The sequence below is a fragment of the Mixophyes fleayi genome, chromosome 2, assembly GCF_038048845.1.
Source record: "Mixophyes fleayi isolate aMixFle1 chromosome 2, aMixFle1.hap1, whole genome shotgun sequence".
Lineage (NCBI taxonomy): Eukaryota > Metazoa > Chordata > Amphibia > Anura > Limnodynastidae > Mixophyes > Mixophyes fleayi.
In genome coordinates, this window is record NC_134403.1 from 82840685 (window position 1) to 82866595 (window position 25911).

A 25911-nucleotide genomic window follows, 5' to 3' on the forward strand; every position below is an offset into this window, starting at 1 on the left:
CCGGCAGCCTCAGAAGTCGGAAAGGGGGCGGTGCCTAAATCGCCCCGCCCTAACATCCCCCCGGGGAACAAACATTTTCTAGAATGCATGAGTATCATGCACGGGTTAACTTGTGTGTGTGTATATATCTATATATCTATCTATCTATTTATATATATCTATATCCATACATACATACACACACATATATATATATACACATATATATACACACATATACATTATATATATATATATATATATATACACACATATACATTATATATATATATATATATATATATATATATATATATATATATATATATATATATACACATATACACACACTATACATATATACACACACATATATACACACTATACATACACATATATATATATATATACATATATACACACTATACATACATACATACACATATATATATATATATATATATATATATATATATATATATATATATATATATATATACACACACACACATACATACATACGTACGTACGTACGTACGTACGTACGTACGTACGTACGTACGTACATACACACATACATACATACACACATATTAGTAGCCCTTTGACAGCCCTGTTGCTCGCCTGTTCACTTGTTCTGCTATCCCTACGCAGGGTATATGAGCTGGAGAGGAACAAACAAGTTGATAAGTACCTAAGCGCCTAGTCCCACCTACTAATATACCCAATGTCTCGCAGTGTCCCCCAATGGTAGGAAAGAGAATATATATATATATATATATATATATATATATATATATATATAAAAAACACACTGATTTTTATAGTCTGGTAAACAAGCAAAATGTAATCTTTAAGGTTTATCAGATTGTCCTTACCTCTGCATCCAATGCTGCCTGGGTTCTTCACGAATCCCTCTCTACAAGTGCAATACACACTGGTCGATGTCTGGATACAGTTCATCTCCTCTCCGCAAATTGTGCTATCGGCATGGCAGCCATAGTTTTTAGCATCTGGCAGAATAAATTTTACAGAATGTGTAACTGATGGTACGGAGTTCTAACACATTTGCCAAGCTGTGGTTATACAAATTTATAATACTTTAGGTTAACACTTGTGACTGAAGACAATTTTTTAGCAGAACTGACATTATATGAAATGTATTTAACATCATCAGCTATTGATATAGCGCCACTAATTCCGCAGCGCTGTACAGAGAACTCACTCACATCAGTCCCTGCCCCATTGGAGCTTTCAGTCTAAATTCCCTAACATACACACACAGACAGACAAACACAGACTATTGTCAAATTGTGAGCAGCCAATTAAACTACTAGTATGTTTTAGGAGTGTGGAAGGAAACCGGAGCCCCCGGAGGAAACCCACAGAAACACGGGGAGAACATACAAACTCCACAAAGATAAGAGCTATTCAGCCACGTGCTCTGCAGACATCGTAAAATTATTCTAACCTTTAATTTTAAAAGGCAGACCATTGCTGAAGTACTAAAGCCGTATTTATTAAGTAAAACACATGAATCTGCGATTGGTGACTGATTTCTGTTGATATCCTATGCATTATATTTACACAGTAACATAATTAAATGGGTTGAAAGTTATTCATACTTTTAAAATTAATGAGTATGTTAAATTTTCAGCGATTGCCTAGCCTGGACCCATAGTGTATTTACTTTTTGTGGTAATGGTATCATGAACAGGTTGGCAAACTAACAGTGGGTTAAGCTGGGTACACACTACAGAATTTTCCACCAACTTTTATGCCGAACGATTTTACATCCGATGGATCGTCCTATCGCTCGGTCCATGCACACTAGCCTTGTTTCAGACGATAAAGGGAAGAGCGGCCGTCCCAGTAGCGACTTTTTACAGCCATGTTGTCGTGAGCAATTTTAATTTCGTACACACCGAAGCAACATTTGCGGGGCATGTAACGATGTATACCAAAGACATTACCATAAAGGGGGAATAATTATTCCCTAATAATAAAATCCCTTCATATGTAATGGTCCTGTACGGGTTAAAGAAATAGCTAAAAATCTCCATACACAAGGTTATTACACACAAATAGGCATCGCCCACAATGCTCCTTTCTCTGCGGGCATCATCGCTGATTGGTCCACAGCAGAAACGAACGCCCATGTCCGAGTGTATAAAATGACAGGAGCCTGTCTGGCGCCGAGGAACGTGAGAAGATGGCGGGTGAGGAGAAGATGTCAGTGGGGCTTGCAGCTACGGAGACAGAGTCCGAGATGGTGCTTGAAGGGCCAAAAAATGTTGAAAAAGTTAAAGTGGGGGATGGAGATACTCAAGAATGCAAAGAGCAAAGCCAATGAGCCCAAGAGAGGTGGAGATGATGGTAAAAGTACTGGACCAGTACGACTACGACATTAAAAAAAGCGAGTAGTACATGTAGTGAACCTGGACTCTATTTCATTTTAGTTTCACACGAAGCAATGCAAACGCCTGATTTGTAACATAGATTTGTTTTTTTGTCAGAACTAAGAATTAACGGTGAGAAGGCCTGTTTAGATACCACTGATACCACTAATGTAACACCTGTTATCAAACAAGAAAAAATTGATGTTGAATACCAAGATATAAAAAGTTATACACGAAGGTATTTCAGTGAACATGTGTAGACAACCAAATGCTTTGGGCACATATCTGTACTGCTATTATAACCAAAATGGCGCCTGTTTCCCAGAATATATGGAGGTTAAGCCCGCTATTATTGCGATTGTGCCAGAGGGACCACAACATAAACTGATCTCGAGCAGTGTGCAAGGTGAGCAAATGAGAGTATTTCTGGTGTTGGATATAAATTACAGATATAGAAGTTTAATGGTAAACATTTTTTATTTCCTTGTTTTGTAGGTAAAGAAATCAAAGGGAATATAAACCCAAGCGACATCAAGTAAAAATTCTTGTGAAAAATTTTGTTGAAATGTGTATGCTGTTTGGAACTGTTCTGCCACAAACCAGTAGCACCTTTAAAGTGTAATACTATTTTTTTCACTTGTCATATTCTGCAATAAAAAAATGTACTTTTTCCTGCAATAAAACTGTTGCATTAACACTGTGTGATTTATTCTGGGTATTTTACAAATATTAGTTAATAAAGGTTAATATGACTTTATAAGTTTAATAGTTTATAAAGGAATAGGTATATGACGGGTAAATATTTATAAGTTCCCAATATAGATGCAAAGGGTAAGAACACACGTGCTTTACAAGTGTAATGGTCTGCAACCAGACTGGTGCAATACACATGTATAGAAAACACAAAGTCAGTGATGTGCGGATACCGCACCATGTGGGACCGATACAGACATCACAAATTTACATACACACGTCCCCCAGGTCGAAGAAGTATGGGAGGATTGTCGTGGATCACACACAATACACAACGGAAAGGAAATTGGAACGAAAATATTGACCGGTACAAATGAGGTGACAATAGTCCATTTGGGAAGACTTTCAACCATCGTGTCACTACACACACTGACCCGACTTTCGAACGAGCAGTCGTATGGTTGAGCCGATTATTGGACAAAAACTCTGTAGTGTGCACCCAGTTTTAGTGTCTACCTCTTTGTCCCTATAAATGCTTCCTATTTTAAAGTTTAGAAGCAGACTCATTTAAGCTACAGAACCTCATGGCTTAGGTTATGCTAGCATAACCTTCCATTACGGTGATGAAAAGCTCACTTGTTTTTGCTTGCAACTCTATGAAGTGTGAGCAGAAAGAAAAAGAGCAAAGATCTTTACCAAAGCATCACGCAGGTAACTTTCTTCGCCGGTAATTTAATCTCCTCCATACAGTGCGATAAGCAGACTTTTTGTGAAATGCATTTATAATACAGATGAAGTGAAGCGCTTTAGTTTTACACGAGCAGATACGTTTGAAGTGCTTTTTTCAGTGCATAATCACAAGAGATGAAGATTTATGCATTTATGAGGTAACACTCTGGCATATAATGGAAGTTACCAGTACTTCAACTTAGGTACTGGTCAGTATAAGTGCCACACACTTACTATGAGGACAGTTTTCTTCATCTGATCCATCTCCACAATCATCAAACAGGTCACAGAGAAGGTTGTAGCTGATGCACTTGCTGTTTTTACACTGGAACTCTTGTTTATCCATGTCACAAGTCTTGGGTTTGTGTAAGTCTAAAGTGGAAAATTGAAAAAAAGAGATAAGATACATCGTTTATAAATTAAAATTGGACAAATCGAAAATAGAGTAGGGGTGTTTTATCACAAGCTTTAAGTCCAAATAAGGATAGGGTATTACAAGCATAAACTTTTGAAAGTTAAATTCCCCCAAATTTTCCAATGAAAGAGATACATATCTAAGCAGGAACATGGAGGATCCTGCCTCTGGGTGTCCACAAGTAACAGTCTCCAGATCACTACAGCTGTAAGTATTATAAGTGTTACTATTAACACTTTACAAGGCTATACAATTATTTGGTGGTTATATGCTCTGCATTGTAGCAGTACAAATGTACATTTTATTAATTTTCAACATTTTGTTGTATCACCATGCCTCATTACAGGGTCATCTGTGCTTAAGATTAGATAAAATACCTTACTGCCACCAAGAGAGAGACTGGGGTATCAAATAGCCTAGACAACATGAATACATCTCAACAGCTGTTATCTAATGTAAAATAGATTGCAATGTTTGACTGGTGTGAACTGGGAAACAGGAATGTCCCACCACTACTTCATAAACCCACCTCTAGAAAAAATATTTTATGTTTATTCCACTTGCATTCAGGAGTTGGTGGAAATCTAACTGCCAATTCCCCCACTAGAGCTGTTCTTTCACTCACCACAATTCTCTTCATCTGTGCCATCTCCGCAGTTATCAATCCCATCACAGACACGTGCTGTGCTCAGACAGACGCGATCATTCCTGCAACGGAACTGTCTGTATGGAGGACAAGTGAACTTCACTAGCAAAGGTACCAAGAAAAAAAAAAAAGGAGAAAAGAAGAATAGTAATTGTTTCTAATTATTTTTTATAATACAGACAAATGCAACTTTATATTTAGAGCAGTATGCACATAAAGACTAATAAATGAATTTATTAGGATAAATAATTTTCCTCCGAAACCAATGAGGGACAGACATCACTCTGGGCTTCCACCAACTATAACAAAATCTCATACGCCACTTAACCACTCCCACTGCCAGACAGATCACTTTATAGCTAAGAGAAGACACATAATATAGGACCAGGAAAACTTGACAGGTGAGCCATAACAGAATAAATTCCAGAAGGGACATTTCTTGTTGATAAGTCTATGAACCCCACTGGCTTTCGGGGGAAAAGAGTTTAACAGTCCACTAACAAAATCTCTTTTTCACTTTCAGCCAGTCAAGAAATTAAAGGGAAGAAGAGAAAAGGAAAAAGGAAAATAAGGAGGTTGGCTGTATAGAACCATATCCCTCTTTGTAGAAAAAACAACATCAATTTCCGTATATCTGAATCAACAACTTAGAAAGGGGACGGTCTCTGATAGACCATAACTTGAAAAAACGCACACTATATTAGTGTAGTATTAGTAATTAAATCTATGCAGCGTTCAACAGTGCAAATCCAATAACAATATGAAACATTAGGGCATGTGTGAAAATGTCCTGATATTAAAAAGTCTCAAGAACAGCATGGTAACCTTAACATGAATCCCTGACTAGCTCAGAAGGAACTAGCAATAGCTTATAAAACATAAGTAACTAGGGAGAACCTTAATGTTTATCCCAGTATGCAAATACCTGCGTAACCAGAAGCATAGCTATATTAATCATCTCAAACCTAATAATACCCTCTGTTTCAGACTCCAACAAGCCTTGTGGGCCATAAAAGTGTACCATACTGTATCTGGAGAATATGTATAAACAACATACTCATCTCCCTGAGTTACCGATTCAGAACCTGAATTTACATGTCTACAGATGAAGAAGAATCAGAAAGACTGGCTTTATCAAGGTATGCTTCAATGTTGTTAAAGTCCAGAAACTCAATGCCTCAAAACAGGCGTGACTTTGCAGGATATACGAGTGCGAACTCCTTCCCTTCCTTCACCAAACGCGAACGCACGGGAGACATTTCTTTACGTGCCCTGGAGACTTCGGTTGAGTAATCTTGGAACAGCAGCAGCTGTTTATCTTGCCACATAATCTTCATTGCTGACCAGAATTTAACTTTATCAATATAGTTTAAGCATTTGAAAATTACTGGTTTATTGTCAATATTATCTCTATTTGGAACTAAACGATGAGAAGCTCTATTTCTAGGCCCTTCAGGTCTTATAAGATATTAAGCAAAGTCGGTAGGTCAACTGTGAGGAATTGTATTAAAGCTTGACCTTTAATAGCCTCCGGGAGACCAACCAGGCGTAGGTTATTTCAAGGACGTCAATCTTGTTGAGCATATGTTTCTGAACTTTGCACAGACTTCTTGCATCAAAGAAGAAATGTCTTGCATTTGTTCACCTATACATTGTTCATTGATCTTAACATGTTTATTTGTTGTCCCTATTTGGTCTGTCGACTGTTTAATAGCTTCTGTGAATTTCGTTGCCTGTACCTGCAGCAAGGGTTCCATCGTTTCACGTATTGCCTTTACCACAGCACTGTAGGACAAAGGTGTTTCAGAATCCATCAGGGCCGTGTTCACTATGATTTGCATTATTTGCTCTCCCTACAGCATCCATGGTAGATTCTCCTGTCTTCCTTTCGGATTTAGAACGCTGTGGTTTAGCAAAGGAGGATGTATTCATATATTTATGAATTTTCTGATAAATTGCTTTTCAAGGCACTGTTAAATGTGGTTGTGGCGGTAGAGCCGAGACCATCAGTTTTAGGGGTATATTTACTAAACTGCGGGCTTTAAAAAGTGCAGATGTTGCCTATAGCAAAAAATCAGATTCTAGTTATTTATTTAATGCATTCTGCAAAATGACAGCTAGAATCTGTTTGGTTGCTAAAGGCAACATCTACATTTTTTTCAAACCTGCAGTTTAGTAAATATACCCTTTAGTCTCTTACATGTTTAGGGTGTTCCAAAATAAAAGTATCATTGACACAGTGTATATAACACGAATGAGACTCAGAATCTAATAAATGTAGTTGTGTTCTACAAATCTTCCACAAGATGGCAGCAGCTGTCTATACTTCCTTGAGGGAGTAAGCGAAAGTGGTACTTTGGTAGCAACTTAACTCTTCAATAGCTTGAGTGAGATTTAGACAGCAGTATCGGAGCCACGTTTTAAATATTGGTGTTTTGGGTCACTATGTTGGGTGGATGAGCAGATAATGTCCAGAACGTACAGCTACGTTCTATTGTGGCTATAAGTGCATGAATTGGAATACAGTACAATGGTGGCTACACATGCTGGTTATGTAGTAAGTATGCCTCAGTAGCTGCTATGTTTTACTCACATACAGCGCGCTCTGCCAGTGTATGCTGTTACTATTGACCCGAGGATGCGTTGCTCTCTGGATTCAGCTCTCGACTGTCGGCAGTCAGTGTGCAACAGTAGCTGCAATCGAGCTCTGTTGCCTCCAGGGACATCCCCAGAAGTGCGCCCAATCCGTGCCTCACTGTCATGGGAAGCAGTTCACCACCTGCAGAGGATTCAAATGCTGGGCTGAACTCCAGAGGCTGCAGCAGCGCAGTGCCAGTCACCAGATCCAGATACAATGAAGGCCCGTCAGCACGGCAGTCAGGTAGGTGCTGCCTATTTCACACCAAAATTTTCCCCTTGGTCTACACTAGCAAAGACACTGCTTATGGATGTGAAACAGGTCTGAAACAGGTCTCAGCCTCAAGCAAAGGTGGTCTACGGTCCAGAGGGTTGTTTGGATGATAACCGCAGGGTTATATCTATTATCTAAGCCCAGAACAAGCCCACGTTGATAAGAGCTATCAGCATATGCGTCCGGCCATATTGGCTGCCAGGCCACGACCCCTCCACCAACACCTCCTTCTAAAGTGAATGAGTGACTTTAGGTTGACCCAGCTGTTTTATACCAACAGCCTGTTGTGACTGACTACAGATGCAGGACAATCTCACATGTAATAGCAGGAGAGTAAAGGTGGAAGGAAGTGTTACTCCATGTTCTCCTTATACTTCAGAAGCACAAGATTGATTCAAAGTATAAAACACCCTTAATAATGTGTAATACCCTGAAATGAACTTTGGATGCACATAAATTATGTGTAGGCTAAACATTATAATAGGAAAATAAGCACCAGTTTCAGAAATATGGAGTGTACAATATAAATATAAACAAGGTATCTATCTAGCGAAATATATAAATTATAACCACTAGTATTATGTAAATGTTTTAAAGTATTTTTTTTTTTTAATAAAAATCTATTAATGTGTGGTCGCACTAGAGCAAAACAAAGTATTAGACTAATAGGATAGAAAATCTATTTTCTAAAGCTGGGCATCATAGGAGAGACAAAGGATTGAGAGTCTGCTTAATATTACTTAATATTAGTTTCTATTACTCCGCTGCAACTTAGGGAATACACTGTAAAGCCATGCCAGTGCCAATAAAGCAATATTAAATAACACAATAGCTTACCTGTGGACCGGCACCGCACAGGTTGCTGTGTGCACTGCACCCGAGGGACAGCTCAGTGTAGATGGACACTCAACAGTGTGGTGTGTGCACATGGAGCATTGGAACTCCATGTTCTTGGCATTTGCACCATATCAAGAAGCTATTGGTGGAACAAATCGGCCCCTCCACAACTGCTATGGGCATGCAGCCAGCTAGTAGCCCTAACACCTTCCTTAACCATTTGATAACCACCCAGGCCTAAGATACAGTGCAGAGGGAGTGGAAAGAAGACCAGACTTCACTCTTCTATAAAACTCTGGGTATTAGCAATAAGGATGGCCAATAATCTCAAGTCCACAACCTACTGTGTCAGAAGACAATTGTAAAACTGATCTGCCTGGTAGTGAGAGGAGGGTTAGCTAGCATAGGAGGAGCCCTGCCTCCTGTTGGTGGAGCTTTATCTCAGAGTGAAGCATGTGAGCCCCAGATGGTTGAACTAGAAATACATTTCTTGTTCTTGCTGTATGCAAAAAAAAGTGTGTACAGCAAAGGAATATGTGATTCAAGCTAAAGACCAGTAGTTACTCACAGCATTCCTCTGGTCTCTCATCAGAGTTGTCCCCACAGTCGTCTTCTCCATCACATTTCCAAGCCAATGGTTTGCAGAGTGTGTTGTTACACTGAAACTTGTCCAGGGGGCAAGTTCGGACTACTGAAGAGAGGCACATTTGATAAGTACAGGAGAACATGGAGAAAAAAAAAAAAAAGCATGTAAGCCTAATGAAGTTAACTAAACTAAGTTTTTAGACTTAAGTACATTTCCCAAGCTGACTGCAAATCTGAACCATCTTTGCTATTATCTCTTAATGGTCTGATGTCTGTGTGCGATATACTTTCATTATATATCACATAATACAAAGTTGAAAACATCAGAAGCAATAAATCAGGTAAGACAAATCGGTGTGAGAGAAAACTGGTAAAGTGTTTTTTTTTTCATGCATAAATGACAAAAAAGACCAAAACAAAATAAAACCAAGGTGTAACAGAAAACAAGGATTTCTGCAGTCACCGTAGAATGTGTTTCTCTTAACCTATTTGGGGGACACTGCTGACCATGAGGTATAGAGGGCGCTGTGCTGGGAGGAAGGCACTCAAACACTAACAACTTGTCTAGCCTGCTCCCTCGACTCTATGCCCCCTGGATGGAGGAGAATCACTTTATTTAACTAAAAGCCCTAAGGATAGGACTAAAGTCACAATCACACAGAAACATGCAACAAAAAACTGTCAGAACCAAAGGGTGGAAGCGCAGTGACTGTGGTTGGGTGGTTAAGAGAAATGGATTTTATGGCGAGAACAAAAACGGCTTACCATGGGGTCGCTTCAAAGCTGCTCCTATGAGTGGCTGTGCTCAGACTATTGTCTTTGGAAACAAAGACGTTGAAGTGATAGAAACTGGTGAACGTATAGATGGAAGACCAGGTAGTTGTCCAACACACTTGCTCAAACGAAGGCTTAATTTCACGCTGCCCAGGAGGAACTGACCGTTCTGGTGGATTGAGCAGTAATTGTATCTGGAACAGGAAATCCCTCCAAGAGATAAGCCTGACAAATCGTAATTTTTATCCATCTGACAACTGTGTTTCATTGCTGGCTAATCACGCCTATGAGCGTTGTATAACACCACTAAGAGACTATAAGTCTTACATAAAGAGGCTGTGCGGTCCACATTAATTCCCAAAGTATGGACCACATCTAGCAAAAGAAGTGAATCATGACTACCGGATTGTCCTTGGACAGCGCAGGTGTAACAGTATCCTGGTTGATATGACATTTGGACACCACCTTGGGTTTAAAAGAGGCATTGGTGCATAAAACAGCTCTGTTCACGTGGACAACAAGAAAGCGTGATCTGCAGGACAGAGCCGCCAACTCAGAAACACGTCTCACAGGTGACATGGCGAATAAACAGGAAACCTACCAGGTCAGAATCTTTAAGGGGACAGAGTCTGAGGGTTCGAAAGGTGACTTCTGCGTGGCTAAAAGAACCAAATTCAGGTCAAACGGCACCACCGGCTGAACAAAAGGTGGTTGGACATCAAGGACCTGCTGAAGAAAGGTGTGGACCTCAGGCACAACAGCCAGTCTTTGGAAAAAGACAGACAAGGCTGAGACCTGAACTTTAAGAGAAGCAAATCACAGGCTCTTGTCCAGGCTATCCTGGAGAAAGAACAAGAAACAAGTCAGACAGAAACAAAAGGTGGGAGCATCTCTCCTTTCACACCAGCCTATGTAGGACTTCCAAATCTAGTTTATGGAAGATGCTGGTTTTTTGGCATTAATCATCTGGATGACTTTTCCCAAGAGACCATTCCTGCGGAGGGTCAGGGCTTCAGCTGCCTGGCCGTCAAAGCCAGTTGCACTAAAGTCTGTTGGAAAAACGAGCCCTGGCTCAGAAGATGTTCCCTGAGAGAAAGTCTCCTGCCATGCCGAGGAGATCGGCGTACCAGGATCTTCTCGGCCAGTCTGGTGCCAGCAGAGTTACTGGCCTTTTTCAACACCCGAGGCAACATAGGAATCAGAGGGAAGATATACATCAGCTGTAAAGTCCAGGGGACCATCATGGCATCCACTACGGACACCTGCAGGTCCTTAGTTCTGGCACAATACTAGTCCACTTTGTGGTCCAACCAAGAGGCCATCATGTCAACCTGTGGCTGACCCCACTTGTATACAATCTGGGTGAACATCTCCAAGTAAGGGAACCATACTCCACGATGAAATGCATGGCAACTCAAGTAATCAGTCTCCCAAATATCCACTCCTGGGAAAAAGACCACAGAGATGGCTGAGACACGATGTTCTGCCCTCCTTTATGGCAAGCGGATTTTTGGTCCCCCTGTGGTGGTTGATATAAGACACAGTCGTGGCGTTGTCAGACTGGACTTGAATGGGTCTGTGCCTCAAAAGGAGTTGCGCCTGAACCAGAGCATTGAAGACTGCCCGTAACACAAGAACGTTGATGGCCAGCCTTGCCTCCACCCAGGTCTAAAGCCCCTGAAGATGGAGGTTCAGTATCACTGCACCCCAGCCTAGTAGGCTGGAGTCTGTTGTCACTATGGTGAAGTGGAAGCGAGAAAACTACACTGCTTTGAAACAAGACATTTTTAACCCATCCGTTTCATGCACCGAAGGAGGGAAACATACTTGAGGGATAGCAATATCTTTGATGGTTTTTGAACAGACAGAATCTTTTCCTGGGGAAAAAACACTTTCTGTCGAACAGAAAGTTAAACCATGCGCTAGACAAGGCTGGACTTTTTGAAAGTCATGACCTCTCCATGCGATTGCAGCATTTCCACGTCAAGCGCAGGTGGGACAGAAGGAGAGGAGCAGAATTTGCTTTTATCGGGATATCGTTGAGGTACGGTATCACCCCTCTCTCTCGTAAAAGCTCTGCCATGACCACCAGCACCTTAGTAAATACCCAAGGTGCTGTTGCCAGACCAAACGATAGGGTAATTGGATGTGTCCATCGCAAACCTGAGAAGGTTGTGGTGGCCTTTCCATATTGGTATGTGAAGATATGCATCCTTGATATCCAAGGACGCAAGAAACTCAATCCAGAAGCTAGCAACCCACAAGTGTAAATTGAGGGATTTGAGGATCAGGATGGAATGAAAGGACAAATCTGGGTTTTGGACAAGTAAAAGAGATTTGAATAATAACCCAACCTCTTTGCTCCCTCAAGACTGGGACAATCACTCCTAGCGTTAACAGGGATTGAATGGCCACTCACCTGGCCTCGTCTCGTTGAAGGGGAGACAACAGTGAAAAAACAGGTACTCTGATATAAAGAAAAGAGTACAGCAGTAATAACAGTGACACACAGTCTAAAACAGTCACTATGCCACACAGAGATAAAACTTTCCCTCACATAAAAGGAAGTGACCAGAGACCGCAGAGGCAAGGAAGCAATGAGGAAATGACAGGCTTTCCACACAGAAAAACACAGCAAGGGGGGAGGTGCCACCTTCTCAGGAAGAAGCACATCCTTCCCCTATTTCCAGCCTCCAACATGGCAGTTATACCTGTGCTTCCATAGCCTCTGGTCGGAGCGGTCACTGCTACAGCCCCCTACTAGCAACCCAGTCTCAGCCGCTGGTGGAGACTGGGACTGCAAGGTGCGCTGTCCGCTACTGCCCTGGTGCAGTGCTTGGGTACCTGTGCTGCAGGCAGCGCCATCCCTGCTCTAATCTGCTGTGTTCACTCTTGTGAACAACGCTAGTGCAATAAGCATGAAATAAAATAAAAAGAGAACTACTCTAAAGATTGCCTTACTCCATGGGCACTATAAAAAACAAACGATTGTCCTCCGTTCAGGTGGCATAGAGGGGAGGTAGCAGGCCAAAGAAGTTTTTAGAGTTTGAGTGTGTTACTCCCAGCACAGCACCCTATTTACCCCCTGGTCAGCAATGTCCCCCAAATGGCTGTGCAAGACAAATTCTAAATGCAATGAACAGCTTACCACACATACACCTCTGCAAAAAATCATCCGTGAACCCTTGCCTCTCCCACGCTGACAATATTTAATGCAAATTAGCTGTTTGGGGCATCATGAGAGTTAAAGAACTTACAATACTTTGAGATGTGCTCATGAAGAAATGCACAAGCAAAGTGGAAGGCCTAAACTAAACTTTTTAATAAATATTTAATATCTTACGATTATTTCCAAATGGAAGTACCTGCTGCTACTTGTAAGCTGTGTACTTATTGCAACCTCATTAAATACACTAGGATACATAAACCAGGAAAGTGCAACTTTATTTGTCTAATTGTAAAGTATATATAACTAGCTATTGCCTTGTACTGCCATGCTATTGAGAGGAAATGAACGTGAAGCTTTTATTTCTAAGTCTGGAATTGCTAAGTTTCAGGCTGTAGGAGAAAGGATGGCAGCTCCCAGGATTGTGTGTCTCATACCCTGACATAACTGGGTCATTACACCCTTAAAACTACGTGTTGAAGAGTAGATTGAATCTGTAAATCAGCGTGATGGAATTGGCTTTTGCATTAAAGCCAAACACACATGTATGACCTCAAACAATAATTGAATGTGTGTATAGTAGAGCATCCTTACCTCTAGTACTGCAGTTCAACTCATCACTTCCATCCATGCAGTCAGCATCAGCGTCACAACGCCAGCGGTGAGGGATGCAGTGGCCATTTGTGCATTGGAACTGGTCTGGCTCACATCGCAACAGACACCCTTTCTATTTGAACAAGGGGAAAACACAGGGCAAACACCGCTGATTATTTTACTCTAAACAAGTAATTGGACTACATGCTGATAAATGGAATAATCTGAGAGACCTTAAACAATGCAAGGGTAAAGTCTTGCAAATATGCTTCAATGAGAATTTTCATATACTTGTATATATGGAGGAAGCTAAAAGGATCATCATCATCGCCATTTATTTATATAGCGCCACTGATTCCGCAGCGCTGTACAGATAACTCACTCACATTAGTCCCTGCCCCATTGGGGCTTACAGTCTAGGATGGGAGCCGTAATGGATATATTTATGCTAAACAAGTAGCAAATAGAAAAAAAGTAGTTTACTTTGCTCTTTTCCTGCAAGATGCCTATACCTACTGTATTCTTGTGGCCTATAAATAAGAGTAAAACTCTCATCCATCCCTCAGCTGTCCTATGTTGAACCCAGCATCTTAAGTCAATGCACTGCTTGCTCCCCTACAGTCCTGATCCAAAGTAAGTCAGAAGGACCCAGTCACATACAAAGAGGTGCTGCAGCAGCTACACACATCATCCAAAAGCAAGGGGTTCTCTTTGGTGGTGAAGGAGTCAGGTGGGCACAGGGAGTATTTGGGGGCACCACAATGGTGTGCAGTTGACATTTACAATAGGCGAGTGCCTGGTAGCCAGATAGCACCAGTAATAGTGGTCCTCTCTCAATGTAGATACAGATTAGAGCATTAAAAAACAAAATAAGTGAGTAACAAACTTATTGTGAGCAAAGAAAATCTACTTGCATTTATATTTAAACACTTTGGTCATAACATAATAAATGAACCCCCAGTGTGTGTTGGGCTCTCACCTCATCTGATCCATCAATGCAATCATGATCCCCATCACACTTCCAACGACCAGCAATGCAGCGTCCATTGGCACATGAAAATTCACTTTCTGAACATGGGCGTGGCGCTGAAATAACATAATAGGTGATGATCTAGATTGATATATATTGTTTAGAAACATTGGAACTGTAACTGTAAAAGCATAGGCATGTATTCACCCTTCACATAAAAAACAGGAGTAGCTGTCTAGTCCCCAAAAGGGTTAATTGAAACATTTAAGAACACATACTGCACCAAAGCGCAATATAAGTCAGCTAACTAAGCTGTGACACTGGAAAAGCAGATTATTTTCATCAAAGTGTAATATATAATAATAGACACATACACGTGGGCTTTAATTGACTATGTTCCAAATATAGATGAAATCCCCTTAATTATGTGCAAATACAATAGAAAATCATTTACCATATGGATGGGCATAAGACTGAAAGAAGTAGGGTAGATGTGCCCAATGTTCAGTAAAATAAAACAGATAAGTGTTAAGATTATTGTTAAGAGTATTCCTAACACGGAAACTTTACGTGTAGAACAAAGTGGAATGAAATATACAGAGCATCTTTCTGGGAATCGGTTTCCACCATCATTGGTCTCATTGATAATATGGACTAAAACTGACAGCGGTTACCATTCAGTTTCTAGATGTTAAATGATGAACTGCTATATACACCTTAAAATGACCCAAGATGCTCTAATAAACGTGTCCCCTAAATGTCCAAGTTTAGCACAGTGAAAAATGTGTCCACTTGTTTGAGCCCCCAACTGTCAGACAGGTTGTTTACCCAAGAAACCAACAATCAGTACTTGCAGTTTCAAAAATAGATATCGAATGTCCCTTTATACTTATGATAGAGATGTAGATAGTGTAGAGATATCTACAATATCAGCAGTGATATTAGGTGAGATTCGCCTACCAAAAAGTACAACGGGCAGAAACATTTGATAAAAATTGGTTGAAATATAACTATATCTATCTTTCTACCAATGTGGCCATCTTCTCACAACAACACGCCCCAGTTATGCTAAACTGATTCTATATATAAAACAATTGTTTCCCTATCATCTGAGATTATACGTGCAAAACTTCTATATGTTTATTTTCTATTTGAACAATCCTTTCTGTCTGTCCTGTTTTCTGGAAGCATGCTTGGGTTTGTACTGTTAGGGACACACCACACCAAGGAGAGAGAGGAGGGCAGGAAACACACAACAAAGGGATATAGAGCGAGCAGCATGGTTATTCAGTGTGTTAATTGTAAAGATTATTCAGCACCTACCTCTGGATGCCCCCAGGGACGACAGTGTTAAAATGGAGAAAAACATAACATGAGGTGAAATGGTACCAACACAAATACACAACATGTGAGAACAAGAGGTGAGCGTCTATGCTGAAAGAACTATTCACACCCAGGACAGATGACGTGAATAAAGATGGATAAATAGTTCCAGATAACAGACATAAGGAAAAAGACAAATAATAGTATCACTTAACGTAGTGGAACCACAGACAAGGAACCTCAGAGTAAGAGGACATTGTAACACTCTAGACACAGGCTAAAAGGCAAAAGAAAGCAGATGGATTGAAGGTAATTGCGTTGTTAAAATAGGTGTAGTAAAAGAGTATGACGTGTCTGCTGATGACCCAATCAGATTTAAAAGACCTGTTCCCATTCACACATTCCAGTCAATGATGCCTTGTTGCATCTTGTAAGCTATAGATGGTTAGCAGTTCCTGAAAGTTAAATGTATATGAAGTGTAAAATACACATACTGCAGGTCTCCTCATCAGAGTTGTCTCCACAGTCATTATCATAATCACACTGCCAGCGTCCAGGGACACAGCGGTTGTTCTTGCAGCGGAACTGATACGGTTCACAAGTTCGTTCATCTAGATTCATAGAAACAACAAAAGAAACGTCAGTACGATGATGAAAATGACAGAAATTACAAACTTTGGAATACGTAATTCTGTTACTGTAGAAAGTAATTTTTGATGTGGAAACCCTCAGTTTTCCCACAAATATGCCCTGCTTGACCATAAAACGAGGCAGTAATCAAATGCATCGGCATATTCAGTTGTGTAATGAAAAAGCTCTTATAAAAACCTTCATACAAAATAAAACATTTGAAGAAAATTCCATACCACATTCTTCTTTGGGTTCATCTGAACTATCCCCACAGTCATCTTCCCCATCACATTTCCAGCGTGCAGGGATGCACCTTCCAGAGTCCTTACACCGAAACTCATCCATCCCACATGTCATTTGAGCTGCAGAACAAGAGGAGCACAGATCTCACATAATGTTTTATATGTGGTGGTGCTTCCCTTAGCTAAGCTGTGCCAGTCAACGGAAAAACAGTGTGTGACTGTGTGTGTGTGTGACTAAATACACAACAAGGCTAAAAGGTGTGTCAAGTGTACATAGACCAAAAATTGCAATATTGATAGGTAATGATAAAATTAGACAGCAGTGGTGGATTTTTTTTTAAATGAAAACTTCTTTAAGGACTGTAAGGCAAAGAAATTCATCAGTGTTCACATTATTCCTTAGTTTTGCATTCTCAACAGTGTTGTAGTTTAAAAAAAAAAAGTATTTTTATACTTACGATAAATCCCTTTCTCTGAGTCCATCTGGGGGACTCTGCTACCGTGGGGTTGCAGTCGGGGAGTGTGGAGTTTGCACTTAACTAGTTAAACTGTGGCTGCTGACAGACTCCTCCCCTCTGCACCCCCTGCAGCTAGTAGGTGTAATTCTAAAGCCCTCAAGAAAAGGGAGTCGAACAAAAAAGAAGCAAACAGCAGAAGAACAGAAGGGAGGGAACGCAGTGTCCCCCAGTTGGAATCAGAGAAAGGGATTTATCGTAAGTATAAAAATACTTTTTTCTCTTTCTTCCTATCTGGGGGACACTTCTACCATGGGGATGTACCAAAGCAGCCCCCCTAAGGGAGGGACCGTCCTGGATGCCCGGCTCGTAGCACGCTATGGCCGAAGCTAGCATCCACGGACGCAAACTCACTGAGCTGATAAAATTTGGTGACTGTATGGACAGAGGACCATGTGGCCGCTCGGCATAGCTGATCAGCCGAGGCCCCATTCCGCACAGCCCAGGAAGCCCCCACAGACCTGGTGTAGTGTGCCGTAACGTGGGTAGGCACAGTCCGGTCAGCCCTAAGATACGCCTGTTTTATTGTAAAGGTAAGCCATTTAGCAATGTTCTGCTTGGAAGCTGACCAGCCTGTTTTCCGGGAATAGACTAGGACAAAGAGAGAGTCCGTCTCCGGATGTCCGAAGTTCTTTGAACATAAATACGTAATGCCCTGACCACGTCTAACTATTGTAAGATGGAACCTGCGGAAGCATCTTGGAACACCGGCACCACTACTTCCTGATTAATGTGAAATCCGGAAACTACTTTCGGTAGAAAAGAAGGGACAGTCCGAAGCACCGCCCTGCCATCATGAAAGACCAGGAATGGCTTCCTGCAGGAAAGAGCCCCAAGCTCCGAGACTCGTCTAGCCGACGCTATGGCCAGCAGGAACATCACCTTCCATGTCAGAAACCTAAGGTCCGCTGACTGTAAGGGTTCAAAGGGAGGTTCTTGTAGCATAGATCGTACCAAATGCAAATCCCAGGGTGCCGTGGGAGGAACAAAGGGAGGTTGAATGTGCAGGACCCCCTGAAAAAAAGTACGGACTTCCGGAAGGTCCGATAGACGCTTCTGGAAGAAGATGGAAAGAGCCGAGACCTGGACCTTTAAGGATCCCAGGCGGAGCTCTACATCAAGACCATTTTGAAGAAAACTTAGCAGCCAGGGCAAATAAAATTTACTTGTATTGTGTGCCCAGTCTTCATACCATTTAATGTAGATGCGCCATATTCTGTGATAAATGTGGGCCGACACTGGTTTCCTAGCCCGTAACAAGGTATTCACCACCCTGTAGGAAAACCCTTTTGACCGCCAGAGGCTGGCTTCAACAGCCATGCATCAAAACCAGCCGCGACAGGTCCTGATGCTGAAAATGACCCTGTAGAAGGAGGTCGTCACAAAGAGGCAGACAAAGTCCTTGACTCACTGCCATGAAAAGGATGTCTGCATACCATTACCTTGTGGGGCCACTGGGAAGCTACCAGTATAACTGGAAGTCCTCCCTGCTTTACCCGCCGGAGTACTCGGGGAAGCATTGGAATAGGAACGAACGGATACACCAGCCGAAAATTCCAGTGCATTGTCATTATGTCCACCGCCACCGGGTCCCTTGCTATTGCACTGAATTTGGAAACCTGCCGATTGTGTCTGGACGCCATTAGATCCAGAACTGGAAGGCCCCACTTCCGGTCTAATATCTGAAACACTTCTGGATGGAGCGACCATTCCCCCGGCATTGCTGTGTGACGACTTAGAAAGTCAGCTTCCCAATTTAGAATGCCTGGAATGAGTATGGCTGACAGAGATGGGACGAACTGTTCTGCACAGGCAAATATCTGGGCTGATATGCCCATTGCCTTTGGACTCCTTGTCTCCCCCTGTTTGTTGACATATGCCACCGCCATGGCATTGTTTGATAGTAATCGTACTGGGAATCCCTGAATTAGGGACTGAGCCCCTTTGAAAGCCATTAACATGGCCTTCAACTCCAGGATATTTATTGGAAGGGAACTTTCTCTGACCAAGGATCCTGAAGGTGCAAATGTAGCGTCACTGCACCCCAGCCCTTTAGACTGGCATCCGTTGTTAAGATGATCCAGGAGCATGGGGCAAAGAATCTGCCCATGCTTAGGTGTTCTTGACTCTTCCACCATCTGAGAGATAGTTGAGCCTCTGGGGACAACAGTATCCTTTGGTGCTCCAAGTGGAGAGATGAACCTGACCACTTCTTTAGGAGATCACCCTGAAAGCATCTTGAGTGAAACCCTCCATAGGGTATGGTCTCAAAAGTCAAGACCATCTTGCCCAGTAACCTCATGCAAAAAAGCATGGAAGGTTTGTGACTGTCTAGGACCTTGGTCACTAGGTCTTGTAGCGAGCAAACCTTGTCCTGTGGAAGGAAAATGTTCTGTCTTCTGGTGTCCATTATAAGACCTAAGAAAATCATCCTCTTGACAGGTATTAACTGCGACTTCTGGACATCAGCCAACCGTGAAGCTGCAGGGTCTCTAAAGGGAGGTGTAAATGGTGACAAAGAAGCTGATCTGAGGGGGCTTTGAACAGCGTCATCGAGTTAGGGCACTATGCTCACCCCCATAAATCGGAGACGGGCAGCCATTACTGCCATGATTTTTGTAAATACTCTGGGCGCTGTGGCCAGGCCAAAAGGAAGTGGCCTGAATTGGTAATGAGCTGCTCCTGCCGTGAAGCGAAGCAATGCAGATATGCGTCCCGAATATCTATGGACGCCAGGAATTCTCCCCGCTCCAACCCATTTATGACTGAACGAAGAGACTTTATTCGAAACCTGTCTATTCTCAGGTGCAGATCTAGAGACTAAGTTCAAAATGGGATGGAAGGAACCGTCCGGTTTGGAGACCAAAAAGAGATTTGAATAGAATCCCTGGCATCTCATTCTCTGGGACCGGAGAGATTACTCCCGCTGAAAGAAGAGAATCTACACAGTACAACATCGCTTGCCTTCTGTTGTGGTCGAGGGGTAAGGAAGTTGCAAAGAACCGATGAGGGGCCTGACCTAAAAGATCTATGATATATCCCCTTGCCATGATTCCCTGAATCCAGGGACCTGGAGAGGATTTATCCACTGTTCTGTGAACAGTCGCAGACCCCCCCACTCCCGCGGCCGTGAGGAGAGGAGGGCGAGAGTCAAACTGCCGGTTTCCCCGGAAGTCTGGCCTGGCGCCTGCTACCAGCTGAGGACCTTCCTCTATGGGAGAGGCCTCTAAACCCAGAAGGCCTACCTCTGCTTGTCTGGCCTCTAAAGGCGGGCTCTCCACGAAAAGGCTGGCGAAAGGAGCTAAACCTCGGAGTACGAGGCTTTATCACATTCACGGGAAAGGAAGTACTCTTTACCCCTTTTGCCTGCGAGATAAAGTTATCCAACTCTGGTCCAAAGAGTACCGAGCCAGAATAAGGAAGGGCCTCCAAGGCCCTTTTGGATTCTGCGTCAGCTTCCCAGGACCGAAGCCAGAGAGTTCTTCTAGCCACTACCGCAGTAGCTGACATAGAAGGTTTCAAGGATGCTGCGTTCTGCGCTGGCTCATACAGATACTCTGCAGCTTCCTTCAGGTGTAAGGCCAGGGGAAGAAGGTCCGAATCCTGCAATCCCTTTGCCAGTCGGTCAGCCCACTTTTCTATCACCCTAGCAACCCATGCAGAAGACAGCTGGGTCTAAAGGAGGCTCCCGCTATACCATAAATGGATTTTAAAAATTCTTCCACTTTACGATCAGTGACAACTTGAAGATTGGCAGAGCCCGGAACTGGCAGAGTAGTCTGGCACACCAGTCGTGCCACCGGTGTATCCACTCTAGGAACCTGTTCCCAGCGTGCTAGGTCTTCTGGCTGCAATGGGTACAGGGATAGAAACCTACGTGGAACTACCATTTTGCGATCGGGCTGAGACCAGGCCGATTCAGCAATCCCCCTTAATTCCGAAGAAGGGGGGAAATAAATTAAGGGTTTTTTAACTTTTCTGAATAACTTGTGGTTAACTGGTCTAGGCTCGTCAATGTCTACGAGATCTAAGGCCGCCGAACTGCCAGAACCAGATCCTCAACACCTTGGTTTCTATTAGAGTCATCCAGGTCCAAGACCTGTGTCTGGAAATCTGACTCATGCAGAAGTTCCCCGTCCTCCTCTTCTCGGTCTCTGACTTTGAGGTCTCATCAGAGAGGATGGCTCCTCTTGTTGAGACAATAATGCCGTTTGGGCTACCCCAACTAATGATGTAGAGGGGTGTTCCTCTACTAAAGTCTATTTTTGGGCGGCTCAAATGATGCACCAGAGTGTCTACAGAATGTTGTAAAGACATTGCCCACTTCGATTCCACCATGGCTATAGGAGCCGAAACCTAAGACTGTGTGGCCAGGGACCCCGCATCACAGCCCACGCAGACGGCCCCCAGGTCCTGTTGTCCCACAGGTAATTTTATTTTACATTTTTAATAATTCTAAAACTTAGCTTTGGTAGATTCTCCTTTATCAGACATGATTACTGAATAGGAATAGAAAATATAGTATATAATCACACAGGTATAGATTTACCACTAAGAATACTACTAATCCTTGACAAACTCACCAGTTTTATATTATATATGTATACATTCTTAGTGAGTAGAGAACAATATATTCAACATTGTAACTACAACACTATATCTGTTGAAAAGCACAGTATACCTCCTCTTATATATATGTATATATTTTTAGCGAGTAGAAACCCAATATATTCCATTGTGTAACTACACTATATTCTCTTGTAAAACACCATATACCTCCTCTTATATAGCAAGTATAGTGTAGTATAAGGATTAAATACTACTTAGCCTATGCAGGCTAATGTATAGCAGGCAGGAGGGAGTACAGCAGCAGTCAAGTATGTTCGAGTTTTGACTGCAAAAGTTTCCTTCTCCAGCCGATGCTTTGACCCTGTGGAAGAAACCAATCTGCCGATTAAGACAGGGGGAGCGCTATAATAACTCCTCCTGTCTGCAGTGTCCAGTGGCCTTCTGACTGCTTATAAAAGAGTTTCTCTGCGGCGCATCTTTTATCAAGCCCTCAGACTGCCTCTTCTTAATGCATTAAAATCATTGTGTACTCTAGCTCCGCCCCCCCTCTCCGAGGAAGGGACTGGTAGCTTCCAAGATGGTAGCGGCCATCGCTTCTGGATTCCGGCGCTCTATGTTCCTCAGAGCAGCGCCGGTCCCCAGGAAATGATGAGGCCGCATCTTCTCCCGCTCTGCTTTCCAGCATCATGTAAAGATAGGCGGTTTCTGTGAGAGCCGCCGCTCTCGCTACCTGACAGCGTTGCAGTCCTGTAAGCAAAGCAGCCCTGCTGTCCCCTTCTATCTTCTTTCTACACTATTCTAGTGGACAAAAACAGCCTATAAAGTAAAATAAATAGGAGCAAAATAAAAAAGTCAGCCCAACTCCTTGGGCACTTCGATTACACTGACTAGCTGCAGGGGGTTGCAGAGGGGAGGAGTCTGTCAGCAGCCACAGTTTAACTAGTTAAGTGCAAACTCCACACTCCTCAGCTACATCCCCCAGATAGGAATAAAGAGAAATAAAGGTTATAGAATGTATTTGTATCCTTATACAACATAGGGCACACAAGTTTCCCACTAGGCACTATGGTCCAATTATTTGAACTCTGCAAACGTCAATGGATCATCTCATCTAGTATGTTCCTAGATTAATAATAAAGAATCTCTTACTGCAGTTATCTGGTTCATCGGAAGCATCCACACAGTCGTTGTCCCTGTCACACACCCAGACGCGCGGTATACAACGCTTGTTAATTGCACACTGGAACTGATTTGGAGCACAGGTAACTTCAGCTGAAAAAGAGTGTGAAAGAGAATAAATGAAACAAAAAGTAAAACATAATAGAAGAAACAAACTTAAAACTAAAAGCAGTATTGGTTAAGAAGTTATGCAAAAAAAAGCCTCAACTATTCCTAAGTAATAAATAAGAGGATTTTTATACTTAAGATAAATCCGTTTCTCTGATTCCATCTGGGGGACACTGCTACCATGGGGTTGTGAGAGTGGAGGTGGAGTTGGCACTTAACAGGTTAACTTTGTTAATGCATCAATGCTGACAATCCTTCCCTTCTGCAACCCGATGTAGCCTCTTCAGTCCAAGTATAAAACCCCAAGGAAGGGGAGTCAACCAACCAGAGACAACACAGCAAAAGACCAGAAGGGAGGGAACCCAGTGTCCTCCAGATGGAATCAGAGAAAGTATAAAAATTCTCTTTTCTCTTTCATCTTATCTGGGGGACACTGCACCATGGGGACTTTCTAAAGCAGCCCCCTTAAGTGAGGGACCTCTGACAGCCCAGCACTTAGAGCACTACTGCCAAACGCAGCATCTGCTGACACAAATACGTTGAATTGATAACATTTGGTAAACGTATAGACCGATGACTACATGGCTGCTCTGCACAACTGGTCAGCTGAGGCCCCATTTCGTGCAGCCCAGGAAGCCCCAACTGAACGGGTAGAATGGGCTACAATAGGATCTGGCACAGGTCTGTTAGCACTGACATAAGCCTGCTTAATAGTAGAATTAGCCACCTAGCAATCGATTGCTTAGAGGCTGGCCATTCTCGTTTTGAGGAGTCAAACAAAACAAATAAAGAATCTGTACGGCGAACCTTTGATGTCCTTTTGACATAAATTCTTAAGAGCCCTAACCACATCCAGAGACTCCATGGAACCTGTCCTTGAAGACTGTGGGCCACTCTTAAAAACCGGAACCACTATTTCTTGATTCACATGAAGGCTGGACACCACCTTTGGTAGGAAAGCGGGAACTGTTCTGAGAACCGCCCTATCATCGTGAAAGATAAGATATAATTCATGACATGAGAGAGCACCCAATTCTGAAACTCTACAAGCTGATGCAATAGCTATTAGAAATACAACCTTCATAGTAAAGAACTTTAATTCTGCGATGCGTAATGGTTCGAACGGAGGCCCTTGAAGCATATTTAGCACAAGATTAAGATCCCAGGGGGCCGTTGGAGGAACATAGGCTGGATATGTAGGACTCCTTCCAAGAAGGTCCTGATATCCAGCATGTCTGCCAGTCGCAGGTGAAAATATACCGAAAGAGCCGATATCTGTACTTTCAAAGACCCTAGACGAAGGCTCGCCTCCAAGCCATCCTGGAGAAAAGCCAGAACCCATGGAGGACGAAAGGTAGCCGTGTGGCATGTTCAGTTTTCACACCATCTGATGTAGGTTTTCCAGATGCTGTGGTAAATACATGCCAATACTGGTTTTCTAGCCCGCAGAAGGGTGTTCACTACTCGTGGAGAGAACCATCTGGACCTCCACAGGCTGGCCTTAACAGCCATGCCGTTAAATTGAGCAGAGGCATGTGTGAATGGTCCTTGCTGAAGGAGGTCTTCTCGAAGAGGTAATTTCACACCCTGACCTACCACACCAAACACGCCTTGGCCAAGCGGGAGCCACTAGAATGAATGGGTATCCCTCTTGCTTCACTCGTCGAAGAACTCTGGGAATCATAGGGATGGGAAGAAACAGGTATTGCAACCTGAAGTTCCATGGCATCGTCATTACGTCGATGGCCACCACCAAAAGATCTCTTGCTGTTGTGACGTGATGCCATTAAGTCCAGGTCCGAAATCCCCCATCGTAGGACCAGAGACTGAATGACCTCAGGGTGGAGTGACCATTATCCCGGCAAGATCGCATGTCAGCTGAGAAAGTCTTCTTCGTAGTTTTGGATTCCTGGGATAAAGATTGCTGATATAGCGGGAACGTGACTCTCTGCCCAGGTCAATATCTGAGCAGCCCCCTCATTGCCCCGGCGCTAATGGTGAGCCCCTGTCTGTTGACATAAGACACTGCCATCGCATTGTCGGACTGCAAGTGGACTGTTTGTCCGTGAAGTATCGCCTGGACGCTCTGTAAGACCATTAGCATGGTTTTTAGCTCCAGAATGTTGATGGGGAGCGAAGCATCCCAAACAGTCCAGAGACCCTGGAGCAGTAACTGAAGAACCACAGCCCCCCATTCTGTCAGGCTGGCGTCTGTGGTTACTAAGATCCAGGACCATGAGCCAAAGGACCTCCCCACTGTCAGACTGTCCACCATCTGAGGGAAGCCTTCGCCTGCGGTGACAATTGTATCAGCTGTCTCTCCAACTTCAAATGGGATCCTGACCACTTTTTTAAAAGGTCCCATTGGAAGCAGCGCGAGTGCAGCCAAGCATAAGGAATGGTCTCCAAAGTCGATACCATCTTTCCTAACAGACGCATGCACAAGTGGACCGACGGTCTGCGGCAAGTCATACCTGAGCAGTCAGGTTCCTCAGTGATTGAGATTTGTCCTCCAGAAGGAAAAGCTTTTGTCTGTTGGTGTCCATGATTAGTCCCAGAAAGGTCATTTTCTGACATGGATCCAAATGTGACTTTTCTCGATTTATGAGCCATCCATACATCTCCAGCGTCCTGATAGTGAGGATCA

At 42.9% G+C, this 25911-nt stretch overlaps 1 protein-coding gene across 1 annotated transcript in view; it reads right to left on the reverse strand.

Annotated features, from left to right (window-relative positions):
* The window catches only part of LRP1 (LDL receptor related protein 1), a 255697-nt gene that overhangs the window by 27580 nt on the left and 202206 nt on the right, over window positions 1-25911 (reverse strand). The window contains exons 66-74 of the mRNA XM_075199407.1: window positions 23127-23249; window positions 16888-17013; window positions 16516-16632; window positions 14708-14814; window positions 13729-13861; window positions 9178-9300; window positions 4841-4963; window positions 4035-4172; window positions 858-992 (exon numbers count right to left, since the gene is read on the reverse strand). Coding sequence (XP_075055508.1) covers window positions 858-992; window positions 4035-4172; window positions 4841-4963; window positions 9178-9300; window positions 13729-13861; window positions 14708-14814; window positions 16516-16632; window positions 16888-17013; window positions 23127-23249 — 1125 coding nt within the window. The remainder of the gene's footprint in view (window positions 1-857; window positions 993-4034; window positions 4173-4840; window positions 4964-9177; window positions 9301-13728; window positions 13862-14707; window positions 14815-16515; window positions 16633-16887; window positions 17014-23126; window positions 23250-25911) is intronic.